Source organism: Coregonus lavaretus (genome assembly GCF_964263955.1).
Source record: "Coregonus lavaretus genome assembly, contig: HAP1_SCAFFOLD_1864, whole genome shotgun sequence".
NCBI classification, from domain to species: domain Eukaryota; kingdom Metazoa; phylum Chordata; class Actinopteri; order Salmoniformes; family Salmonidae; genus Coregonus; species Coregonus lavaretus.
This window is the reverse complement of record NW_028165186.1, coordinates 78,114-91,221: the sequence shown is the minus strand read 5'-3', so window position 1 is coordinate 91,221 and position 13,108 is coordinate 78,114. Positions and strand designations below refer to the sequence as shown.

Below are 13,108 nucleotides of genomic sequence, written 5' to 3'. Positions count from 1 at the left end.
ATTATATTTGACCTTTCAGCTTCTCTATCAAATCTAAAGATATCAAGCAGAAAACCTAAGAAAATGAACAACAATGACAAATGGTTTGATAAAGAATGCAAAAACCTAAGAAAGAAATTGAGGAACCTATCCAACCAAAAACATAGACACAGAAAACCTGAGCCTTCACTATGGTGAATCACTAAAACAATACAGAAATACACTACGGAAAAAGAAGGAATAGCACGTCAGAAATCAGCTCAATGTAATTGAAGAATCCATAGACTCTAACCACTTCTGGGAAAATTGGAAAACACTAAACAAACAACACGAAGAGTTATCTATCCAAAACTGAGATGTATGGGTAAACCACTTCTCCAAACTTTTTGGCCCTATAGCAAAGAACAAACAGCAAAAAGATTTACATTATCAAATACAAATCTTAGAATCAACTATTAAAGACTACCAGAACCCACTGGATTCTCCAATTACATTGAATGAACTACAGGACAAAATAGAAACCCTCCAACCCAAAAAAGGCCTGTGATGTTGATGGTATCCTCAATTAAATGATAAAATATACAGACCACAAATTCCAATTGGCTATACTTAAAACTCTTTAACATCATCCTTAGCTCTGGCATCTTTCCCAATATTTGGAACCAAGGACTGATCACCCCAATCTACAAAAGTGGAGACAAATTTGACCCCAATAACTACCGTGCGATATGCGTGAACAGCAACCTTGGGAAAATCCTCTGCATTATCCTTAACTACAGTGAAAACAATGTACTGAGCAAATGTCAAATTGGCTTTTTACCAAATTACCGTACAACAGACCACATATTCACCTTGCACACCCTAATTGACAAACAAACAAAACAAAACAAAGGAAAAGTCTTCTCATGCTTTGTTGATTTCAAAAAAGCTTTTCACTCAATTTGGCATGATGGTCTGCTATACAAATTGATGGAAAGTGGTGTTGGGGGAAAAACATACAACATTATAAAATCCATGTACACAAACAACAAGTGTGTGGTAAAAATGGGCAAAAAACACACACATTTCTTTCTACAGGGCTGTGGGGTGAGACAGGGATGCAGTTTAAGCCCCACCCTCTTCAACATATATATCAACGAATTGGCGAGGGCACTAGAACAGCCTGCAGCACCCGGCCTCACGCTACTAGAATCTGAAGTCAAAATCTCTACTGTTTGCTGATGATCTGGTGCTTCTGTCCCCAACCAAGGAGGGCCTACAGCAGCACCTAGATCTTCTGCACAGATTCTGTCAGACCTGGGCCCTGACAGTAAATCTCAGTAAGACAAAAATAATGGTGTTCCAAAAAAAGGTCCAGTTGCCCAGGACTACAAATACAAATTCCATCTAGACACTGTTGCCCTAGAGCACACAAAAAACGACACATACCTCAGCCTAAACATCAGCGCCACAGGTAACTTCCACAAAGTTGTGATCGATCTGAGAGACAAGGCAAGAAGGCCTTCTATGCCATCAAAAGGAACATAAAATTCGACATACCAATTAGGATCTGGTTAAAAATACTTGAATCAGTTATAGAACCCATTGCCCTTTATGGTTATGAGGTGTGGAGTCCGCTCACCAACAAAGAAACACCAAATTGAGACTCTGCATTCAGAATTCTGCAAAAATATCCTCAGTGTTCAACGTAAAACACCAAATACTGCATGCAGAACATAATTAGGCCGATACCCGCTAATTATACAAATCCAGAAAAGAGCCATTAAATTCTACAACCACCTAAAAGGAAGCGATTCTCAAACCTTTCATAACAAAGCCATCACCTACAGAGAGATGAACTTGGAGAAGAGTCCCCTAAGCAAACTGGTACAGGGGCTCTGTTCACAAACACACAAAAAAACACAGAGCCCCAGGACAGCAACACAATTAGACCCTTCCAAATCATGAGAAAACAAAAAGATCATTACTTGACACATTGGAAAGAATTAACAAAAAAACAGAGCAAACTAGAATGCTATTTGGCCCTAAACAGAGAGTACACAGTGGCAGAATAACTGACCACTGTGACTGACCCAAACTTAAGGAACTCTTTGACTATGTACAGTGAGCATTGCCTTGCTATTGAGAAAGGCCGCCGTAGGCAGACCTGGCTCTCAAGAGAAGACAGGCTATGTGCACACTGCCCACAAAATAAGGTGGAGACTGAGGTGCACTGCCTAACTTCCTGCCAAATGCATGGCATTAGAGACACATACTTCCCTCAGATCACACAGACCCACAAATAATTTGAAAACAAATCCAATTTGGATAAACTTCCATATCTTTTGGGTGAAATACCACAGTGTTCAATCACAGCAGCAAGATTTGTGACCAGTTGCCACAAGAAAAGGGCAACCAGTGAAGAACAAATACCATTGTAAATACAACCTATATTTATGTGTATTTATTTTCCTTTTTGTACTTTAACTATTTGCACATCATTATAACACTGTATATAGACATAGAATGACATTTGAAATGTCTTTATTCTTTTGGAACTTTTGTGAGTGTAATGTTTGCTGTTAATTTTTTATTATCTATTTCACTTGCTTTGGCAGTGTAAACATATGTTTTCCATGCCAATAAAGCCCTTGAATTGAATTGAGTAGTTTAATCCCACCGCTAGCAGTACTACAAGGTTTGAACGTCTATTTGACTACACTACACCACCCCCGTCTGGAACAAATGTGATATTACATGACACGAGGTGATCAGTCTCAAAGATGGCACGCAGACAAGACATGAAACCGGTCTTTAGGGTACGTCAGCTATTTGCGAAAAATATTGATTACCTTGTGCAAGTGTACAATCTTATCTCCATTTAGTGTTTGCGGCACGGACAGGCGCCGTGGCTTAGATGATTGAAACGCCTGTCTAGTAAACAGGAGATCCTGGGTTCGAATTTCAGTTATGGGTTTTGATTTTGGCTCGATACACACAACCTTTCTCTGACTTCATTGCTTCGAATACTTGATACTGATTTCAAAATGTGTTAGGGGTAGTTTTTCGTACTCCACGTACGGCATGGCGGTGGTGTAAAAATCCCAACAATGTAAAAATCCTCACAATTCAATGGTGCCGAGAGTTCAAACAAAGACAATAGCCTAGACATGTTTCAAAACACCGTGGTTATTTTTTGAAAAAATGTTCTTTTTTTTCTTTCTTTTTCTATTTTACCATTCTAAATCAACTAATATGTCAGATTAATTCCTTAAAAATATATATGTTTTACCATTATGATAACAATGTGCCACCAGTAGGAGTCGTAACACCCATGATGGTAACACCAATGAGACATTTTAGGTTATTGAGGATTTTCTCAAATCTAAGGTCATTATAAGTAATTTACTAAAGTGATATGATTATTATTTTGCCCACAATGTTATTTCCTTTCATTTAAATTTAGTAACACCAAGTGACAGTTTAGATTTAGACACAACAAATGACCAATGGAATCCTCAAATTGATGACACACTAAAAGGGTGTGATTAGCTCATATTTGTCTTTAATATAGACCCCTCCCCTGATAATAGTTTGCCACTGGAGGGAATGCTCAAGGTCCTTGTATATATTTGTAATGAGTGATTGTTTAGTAAATCTACTAGTAAAAAAAAAAGCATTTTAATAGCCTTCTTTGTTTTTATTTAACTATGCAATATAATATATATATATATATTTTTAATTTGTTCACTTTCTAGCATTCAAAATAATAATAGATATTAATATTTTTTTTTCTTCCCATGCCAATAATAATAAAAATAAATAAAAATAATAATAATAATAATAGATATAGCTAAATCCCAAAAGCATGTGACTACAACTCTACACATCACTACTTGGACAAGCCAATTTGCTTAACGTTTTGCAGTATAAAGGACTTGCATTATTTTTTCTTAATTAATAAACAGTTCAATATAAACAAAAACATGTATGATGTGCAACTATTTGTAATTTTAAAGTGTTTTTCATGGTTCCAAAGCAAGGGACGCAAATTCACAGCAATTCAAGAAAGACCCAGGGTATTGCTACCTTGTTATTAACTCGTTTCACCGTCTTCATCGGATTAGCTGGTTCAGGTGGCCATATAAACTGATGTAAACAGAGGAACCCATATAAACAGAGGAACTATATTTTTTATTATGATCAGGCGTTTTACTTGCGCAAAAAGTTTCCTAACACTCGCTGCGAGCAGGGTTCGAACCTGCGCGGGAAGATCCCATTGGATTTCAAGTCCAACGCCTTAACCACTCGGCCAAAAATGGGGCAAAAGGGACTGCTAGGGGGGGGAGAAGGAAAAAGAGGGGGGGGGGGGGGGAAAGAGAAAAAACGGAAAGAGAAAAACAAACAATTTGTCATGTTTTTTTCTCCACTCACAACGCCTTTAAAGTTATTTTCACACGCATGTGCGCTTATTTTTATCACTTTTATCGACAACATTGACACTTTGTCTCCTGCGGGATTCGATCCGACGACGCTGTGCACCGTGGCAGCATGCACCAATACCATGCATTAACATAATTTTTCTTTCGTATAACGTGTATATTGCTTGTATTAAGTGAGTTGTGTGAATATTGCATGTATTGTTTAAAAGCAGCCAGAACCAAAATCATTGTGTGTGTGTTAACATACTTGGCCAATAAATCTGATTTTGATGTAATTAAAGTGCTATGTGTCATTCATCCTGATTAGGGGGTTAGTTGTCCCAGATATATATATATATATTTAGCAACTGTCCCAGACTGCGGGGGACCAGAAGTGGGTGAACAACCTGAACTTGTTCTTCAACAGGTTTGATCAGCCCCTACCCCGGCTGCTGCACACCTCAGGTGCACCCCCAGAACACTGCCCTACCCCCATCTCCACAGCACTCAGGTCACAGACCCCCACCGCTTTGGCTTCTCCTGCCCCATCCCTTTCATCTCACCTCTTACCCTCAGCTCCACCCCCTCTCAACACCCCCTACAACATCAAACACTGGTGAGAAAAGAGGTCAGGAAGATCAAAGCAAGAAAGTATGTATTTTCATTGGCAGAGGGCTTTCCAGGAGTGCTGATATTTAATAACAGCACTGGTAGCCTACTTAGTTACTTTGCAAGAGTTCTAGGAATAAAGTATAGGAGGTATAGGAGAAAAACAATCCAGAAGTCAAAATTTGAGAAACTTTGGTCAGTTTATTAAACCTGAAAGTATATATTTAGCAAATATATACATCTTTATTTTTTTGTTGTTTTCTTTTTTAGAACACCATGCAATGCACAAACACAGAAATGAAAAACATAACTATATACAATACTTTACTATCTACACATTATTATACAATTTGACAAACTTTGGTCACTTTATTAAACCTGAAAGTATATATTTAACAAATATATACATCTATTTTTTTTTTATTGAATTTTTTAGAACACAGAAATGAAAAACTTAACTATATACAATACTTAACTATTTACACATAACTATTATATACAGTATTTATTTATTCATACATTTTCCTTTATTTCCCACTGGCAAGACTGGTCAACTGGTCCTTCCACTCTGCCAGGGTGAGTCCTGAGGCTGGACAGTACCACCGCCCCTTCAGCTGGGTGTGACCCGTACTTTTGTTTTTCCCCTGCCCACACTGCTTGCAAATGTACTGGTAGGTATCCCTGAACTTCTTGCGTGGAGGTTCACCCCTAGCCATCAGCTCCTCGTTCTCCTGGGCAGCTTTTTTCTGTCTCCACGTACGTTGCCTTGGCTGAACAGAGGTGCCAGGTGGTGGAGGGGCCAGGTACAGTGGATGGTCAGCAGGTGGCTGGAAGGGGGGAGGTGGCTGGAAGGGGGGAGGTGGCTGGAAGGGGAGAGGTGGCTGGAAGGGGGGGGTGGCTGGTACGAAGGCCAGGCAGGAGATGGTGGTGGTGGCAGGTAATCCTGCTGGTACGAAGGCCAGGCAGGAGATGGTGGTGGTGGCAGGTAATCCTGCTGGTACGAGGGCCAGGCAGGAGATGGTGGTGGTGGCATGTAATCCTGCTGGTACGAGTCCCAGGCAGGAGATGGTGGTGGTGGCAGGTGACCCTGCTGGTACGAGGCCCAGGCAGGAGATGGGGGTGGTGGTGGTGGCAGGTGACCCTGCTGGTACGAGGCCCAGGCAGGAGATGGGGGTGGTGGCAGGTTACCATGCTCATACGAGGCTGAGCCAGCAGAACCAGGCCATACGTATGACCCAGGCTGGTAGTGCTGTGCCAAGGCAGAACGAACACTGTGCCGAGGGCGTATCACTGCCTCACCCTCCCGGTTCTCTGGCTCCTCAAACACCATAGCCTCATGCCCATGCTGCACAGGAGCAGCCGGAAGAGTCTGGGCTTCAGGGAGTGAGTCCTTGGCCAGTTCAAACCGTTTGGGGAGTATGGTGCCCTGCAGCAGCATGTCCCTGTCCTTCCTCTTATCCCTCCTAAGCAGCCTAAAAGACAAAAATGCATACAGTAGCTTCAGTTAGTTCTTTTATACATAGTAGCCTATCCTCCTATGTTTAGTATTTTCTAACAAGCAAGCAGTTGAAGGTTTTTCTTGCAGTTTAATAATATAATAATATAATGTCATTGTATAGGAAAGGTGCACACGTAAAAAACAAGACTCACCAAGAAGAGATTGTTGTGTTGTTTACTGGTATCAGAACCACGTTGGTCTTCTCCAGAACAACCCTGCTGTCCTCCAGCAGCTGTTTAAGATGGCTGTAGGCCACCACAATGGACTGTGGGATGGGCAGAGTTCTACTCCTTGTGTCCTTGGGCCTGTTTGGTGCTTGCTGAAACTCTTTTAAAAGTCTCAGGCAAACACATTCGCTGACCCTGTGGACTTCGGGGTCCTGGGCTGCCTGCCCGTGAGTCATGAACAGTCTGTGGGAAAGAAGGATGATATGGTCCGGACTTTAAACAAGGCTGTAAACAAAAAATAATAATAATAGCAACAACCTGTCACCTGTGAACAGCCCAATTTACCCCCCACAAACTAATATAATCACAAAATATTTTTTTCAATCCTGGTTTGACGCAGTACAGCCTTCTGATTCAATGATTTGTAATGAACCAAAATGATTAAGAATTGTGTCAAATCACCTCTCTGCCGCCTGCTGTCCAGGAGCAGAGCCACTCGGCTTCCTGGGCGCTCTCCAAGGTCCTGCCACGGTCTTCTTCCTCGCTTTCTGGCCGAACCTCAAAGGTTCCTTGTCCATAGCAGGGAGAGCCATGTAAAGATGGACTATGTCAGCCTCCTCTTTTGATGACAAGGCAGTGATGGTTCGGTTCAGGCCAACCAGGTAGGCTGCCAGGTCATCAACCGCATCCCAGCCCAAGACACCTCTGGAATCACATCGGCTATTCTGAAAAGTAAAAATCATGAAAAAAACACATGTAAATAAATGTGTAAATTTCTTTGAACTATTTGAGCAATGTTGACCTTTTTTCTCTCTCCATAAAACGTAATACTTGACGTTTTACTTGACAAACGTATGATACTTGTGTTAGGCTATGGTTCAACCCAGCACTCAGAGAAACAAACACGACAAAGGGAGTGGAAGAAACAAAATATTTAATAAAAGTAAAAATTGTCTTAGTCCAAAAACCACTGAAGTAAAGGAACAGAGTGGGCTAGTCGGCTCCGGAGGAAGGAGAGGCTGAGGCAGGCAGGCAGGCAGGCAGGCAGGCAGGCAGACCGACAGGCAGGAAGGCAGGCAGGTTGGGAGGTATGTCCGAAACTAAAGACAAAACAAACGACAGGTTAAGGAGAGTGGAGAGCCAGGCTGAAGACAAAGACAAAATAACTTTACTGGTGAGCCAAGTTACCGCTCTGGTAAGAACAACGATCTGGCGCCGGTGGAGAGCCATGCCCCGGAATTAGTAGTGCAGGATGATTAGAGAATAGGATGCAGCTGCGTAGGCAGGAATCACTGGAAACAACCCGCAGCTGCACAGGAGAGGCAGATCCTGAGCCCGCCCCCTGATCCACTCCAGACACCCACATAAAGGGGACAAACACACATACAGATACAACAGACACAGAGGGGACAAAACAAGGAGGAAGGGAAACAGAAAAGGGAGAGACAAGCTGCCCACATAACAACTTGTGGCATATCATTAGCGAACTTGTTACATATCTTGTTTTTGAGAAAGGTGTTACATTACCTGGTCTGATGTGCTGTCTTGTGTGTCGTCTTCCTCCACAATGATGTCCTCATCCAGGGATCTGGGTCCACTGTCACCCTCCAGTGTCACCTGGGCCTCCACGGCACATATTGGAGGATCAGGATCACCTACCCTAAGGTCAGCTACCTGGCACACCGTGACGTCAGGTTCACCCCCGTCGTCCTCGAGCTCCTCTGTGGGGATCTCTGGCAGCTGCTGTGGAACCAGCAGGTCGCCTCTATTGGACTGGGCCAATAGGTACTCCACAGCAATGCGCTCGCCTGTAACACATAGTGTTTAAACACATAGTTAAAGAAGAGGAAAGGACACAAACACAGACACAGACACATCTCCTACATGTAGAGCCCGATCTTCACTCCCACGTCCTCTGAGGAGGGGTGGAGGTGGCAGAGAAAAGAAAAGTGGGAGAGGAAGTAATACTCAAATGCTCAGTGCTGATCTGAGAGCTATCTCACCAGTAGGTTTTCCAGGTGGGGTGAATTCTGGAACCAGAGAACAACCAAGGACCCGCTGGCTCATGCTGTTTAGGTGAGACATCAAGCGAACATCAAATGTCCTCAGGGTTGATGCCCCCACCACAGCTACAGCTTCCTTTGCCCGGTTCATGTTCCACCTCGATACCCCCTCCAGCATGTACATTTGTGTGTGCAATGCATTGCATCGAAAGCCTAAGAAACAAAATACTCAGGTTAGGTCAACCATTATTATGAAGTCAATACATATTAACACCTATTAAATACAAAGTGACAATTACATTGTTATTTGAATAATTCAAGTGCATACTATGTCATAACACAGACTTTTTTTTAAGATCAGCATACGGCAAGTTAACATTTTGAATTTACCTGGAACAAAAGCACACTGGTGGCGGTGAAAACTCTCGAGGGAGGAGGACCCCCTCCCACACCTGAGGACGTCAAGGACTTTGCCACCCTTCTGCAGTGTCCCTGTCTTTGTGTACAACTCCACCCCTGCAGGGTCCTGGATGCACTCCAGGTGCTTCTGCTGCACCTCCCACACATGGTGCATGCTGTCAGGGTTCACTAGACGCAGCCCCGTGGTGTCAGTCAGCTCCCACATCGATTCGAGCAGCCCCGAAATCATGACCCGGATTTCCTCCACTGCACGGGTCCTCCGCCTGCAGTGCTTTGCCATTTCACCAGTGCTGATACTGGCCAAGAGCAGTGCCTCAGTGGGAGCATTTCCGCCATGGCTGCTCTTCCACTCCCCTTTCTTGGCCTCCTTAAGCCGTTGCACATCCTCCTGATCCCACTCAAAGATACAGGCGGAAAGTTTGGAGCAAAAGGTACCGTAGAGAGGGTGGTGCTCAGTAGTGAGGCCGCAGTTAAACCTTCGCATGAAGTGGAAGACGTCTAAACGGACGACAAACTTCCATGGTCGAAAGAGTCTCAGCACTGACGACACACCTGTGAAAGACAAACATTGATTATTACAGACGTGATCATCTATTTTTTGGGCAATTACATTACATTGTTAGTTTATAGATTACTATCACCATTTTTCTCTTTTTTTAACATCATAATTAACTTTAGTTAATTACATACTGTAATCTGCAATGTATATTTCATAAAGTAACAATTTCAGCATCCCACCTGACTGGCTGCAGCAGTCCCGGTCAACATAGATAGCCTCAGGCTCAGCTTGTCCAGCATTCTCATAACGTGTGACGATGCCCTGGCACAACTCTTCCAGCCCTGCACCTTCACCTGTCGTCAGAACACTGTTCAGAACCTGGCCAAGCTCGTTGCCGATGTTGGACATCCATGCAGCGGTGTCCCCTATACTGCCAGCCAGCTTCTTGGTGATCTGAAAAACAAACAAAAACAGAACGTTCTAAAAAAAACTGTACAAACTTACTAAAATTAATACTATTTCATCATTAGGATGATAAAGTAAACTATTTATATCCATTCCAATTGGTTAACATCAGAGTAAATAAAATTAATGCTAAAACCCTCACCTTCTTTGTAGAGTCCATCTTCAGAATTCTACCATAGGTAGAGGTGATCACCCCCTTCATCTCTTCCAGGTGGCTGAGGATGTCGTTGGAGTGGACCGTCTCAAACCACTGGGCAAGTGGAAGGGGCCTGAAGGGTGGAGGAGGAAGATGGACAGCTGCAGAAGAGACGAAGGTAGCCATCTTCAAATGAAGCTCACAGTCAGACAGGTAGCGGATGGTCTGACGTGCCCACTCCTCGCTGTGTGCTTCCTCTACTGCAGACTGGAGGTAGGAGGAACTGTTCCCACTGGTCCTTGGCTTCAGGAAAGTCATACACTTCCTATCCAGGGCTAGCTGTGTAGTGAGGACAGCGGGAAACAGGCTCCTATGTGCCACATCCAGTTGAGCAAGGATTTCCTGGCTCCATGGGCAGACCGGCAGCATACACTTGCTGCAACGTGGATAGTCCCCTCCCACAAGGTAGTAGCGGGTATCCACATCTATCACCTCCCTCACCTTCGGGTAGATCCCTGAGTGGTGCATTTTCCGGTCACACCGCGTGCATTTCAGAGGAATCCCCCACATCCTCATTGGTGCCCAGAGGAACATCCTCTGCCGGAAGTGCCACCCGGGCTCGGGAGGAGACGGTTTGTGCTGCAGTGGTGGATGAAACCAGCACGCCTCCATTTTCTGCCTCAGCTGACCTGTAGGCTCATAGAGGACCTTGGCAATCCACACCCGATCTGCTGGCTGTATAACCTTTTTGAATTGATTGGGGAGAAAAGCTTCCCAATCAATGGAAGCTGGCCTAAGTGGAGTTTGAGGAGTGTGGCGTGGCGTGCTGGAGCAACCTGTTGGAGGAGGGAGCAGAGATGTAGTTGTCGGCGGAGATGGTGTGGGCTGTAGAGATGGTGTGGCCGTTAGCCGTGGAGATGGTGTGGGCCGCGGAGATGGTGTGGTCCACGGAGATGGCGTGGCCGTTAGCCGTGGAGATGGTGTGGGCCTTGGAGATGGTGTGGGCCTTGGAGATGGTGTGGGCCTTGGAGATGGTGTGGCCGTTAGCCGTGGAGATGGTGTGGGCCTTGGAGATGGTGTGGGCCTTGGAGATGGTGTGGGCCTTGGAGATGGTGTGGGCCTTGGAGATGGCGTGGCCGTTAGCCGTGGAGATGGTGTGGGCCTTGGAGATGGTGTGGGCCGCGGAGATGGTGTGGTCCACGGAGATGGCGTGGCCGTTAGCCGTGGAGATGGTGTGGGCCTTGGAGATGGTGTGGGCCTTGGAGATGGTGTGGGCCGCGGAGTTGGTGTGGGCCGCGGAGATGGTGTGGCCGTTAGCCGCGGAGATGGTGTTGGCCGTGGGGATGGTGTGGTGGAGCTACCTGTTGAAGTTGGCGATGGAGGTTGAGCCAACCAGGATAAATAATGGAACTGTTCTATATGCTCCAACAGGCCAACAGAACCTTGGACCTTGGCCCCACAGGTGTCACATGTCTCCTCTACATGGCGGTCAGAAAGGTGCATGGAGAATTTTTCTGCCTTCACAACCTGATTGCACTGACAGCACTTTACTGTTCTGTCTGCACTGGTGCCTCCGCCTGCCTGCCTTGAGCCTCCACCTGCCTCATAGGAGCCTCCACCTGCCTGACTGGAGGCTTCTCCTGCCTGACTGGAGCCTCCACCTGCCTGACTGGAGGCTTCTCCTGCCTGACTGGAGCCTTCTCCTGCCTGACTGGAGCCTTCTCCTGCCTGACTGGAGCCTTCTCCTGCCTGACAGGAGCCTTCTCCTGCCTGACAGGAGCCTTCTCCTGCCTGCCTGGAGCCTCCACCTGCCTGACTGGAGCCTTCTCTTGCCTGCCTGGAGCCTCCACCTGCCTCTGATGCATCTGACTGAAGGGGGGAGGCAGGATTTCAAGTACAAAAGAGGCTCATGCTACTTGTAATAAATAATTTCACCAATGATCCTACACTGTTAGTTTTATCCAAATTTGTGCACATAGGGTATGATCCATCAAATAATCGACTTCATGCTACAGCAACTTATCATCACTTAAATGAAATAAATCATCATATAACCTACCTTATGGAACCCACAAGAGCATTTTAGGTGTCTCCCGAACAGATCCACCTTACTCTTGCTCTGCAGCGGGCAAGCATCTATACACTCCAGGGCTCTTTTCCATTTCTTACCACCGGGCCTTTTGCCTGTGGAAAACTGGTAGCTGCCCTGGGCATACTTTTGGCAGATGTCTCTCCAGTATGAGTCTGGCTTCCCCGTCTTGGTCATATCTGCAAACATGAGCTAAGTTAGACTAAACGACCAAGTTCTCTGTTGTGATTACATTCTCAATCAATTTAGCATAGATGTACAGTCGTGATAGTTTGCTCTGGCTATGGTACAGTAATACCAGGTCCATACCATTTTATAAAATTAATACTTCCATAGAATAATATGCTTGTACTCCAACACGTCAACTTAATTTTGTTATCTCAACAACCTGGTCAAAGTATCATCAATGTAGTCATATTTTGTACTTCTGAGGTCAAATTAAAGTCAGCGGAAAAGTTGCATCTCACAGAGGGGACTGTACTATGGGGGGCAGCGAGTCTACATCGACAATTTAAATACCAGGACCGACATAAAAACATGTACATTCAAATCGTACGTCCATGGAATAATTTGCCTGTACATATCGATATTATTTTTTTTGTTACGCTGACAAAGACCAAGTAACTACTCAATTTAGCATTGATGTATCTACTGTCTACTGTACGCGTACTGTACCACTACGTTCAGCGGATAAGTTACAGACAATAAGAATACGTTTATCGAGACAGTTAGTCTACATCGGTCAATCAACATAATTCAGAAATACATGTCGCTTATACATATAATTTGCATTTACATACCTATTTTTCTGTTGTTCTTTTCTTTTGTACGTCTTAAAAAAAG

The 13,108-nt window shown here is 44.5% G+C and overlaps 1 protein-coding gene and 1 long non-coding RNA gene across 2 annotated transcripts; both read right to left on the bottom strand.

The window, feature by feature from the left end:
* Window positions 1–5,175: 5,175 nt before the first annotated feature.
* On the bottom strand, window positions 5,176–11,180 carry LOC311116177 (uncharacterized protein). The gene is made up of 8 exons (XM_084191299.1): window positions 10,183–11,180; window positions 9,815–10,028; window positions 9,047–9,628; window positions 8,657–8,869; window positions 8,181–8,461; window positions 7,116–7,378; window positions 6,639–6,896; window positions 5,176–6,460 (listed from the first exon to the last, which is right to left on the bottom strand). The coding sequence occupies exons 1-8, from the start codon at window positions 10,846–10,848 to the stop codon at window positions 5,704–5,706; spliced, it is 3,234 nt and encodes a 1,077-aa protein (XP_084047425.1). The 5' UTR covers window positions 10,849–11,180; the 3' UTR covers window positions 5,176–5,703.
* Window positions 11,181–11,416: 236 nt separating this feature from the next.
* Window positions 11,417–13,108, bottom strand: LOC311116180. The gene is made up of 3 exons (XR_014611375.1): window positions 13,066–13,108; window positions 12,236–12,444; window positions 11,417–11,537 (listed from the first exon to the last, which is right to left on the bottom strand). It is a non-coding gene; the product is annotated as an uncharacterized lncRNA (long non-coding RNA).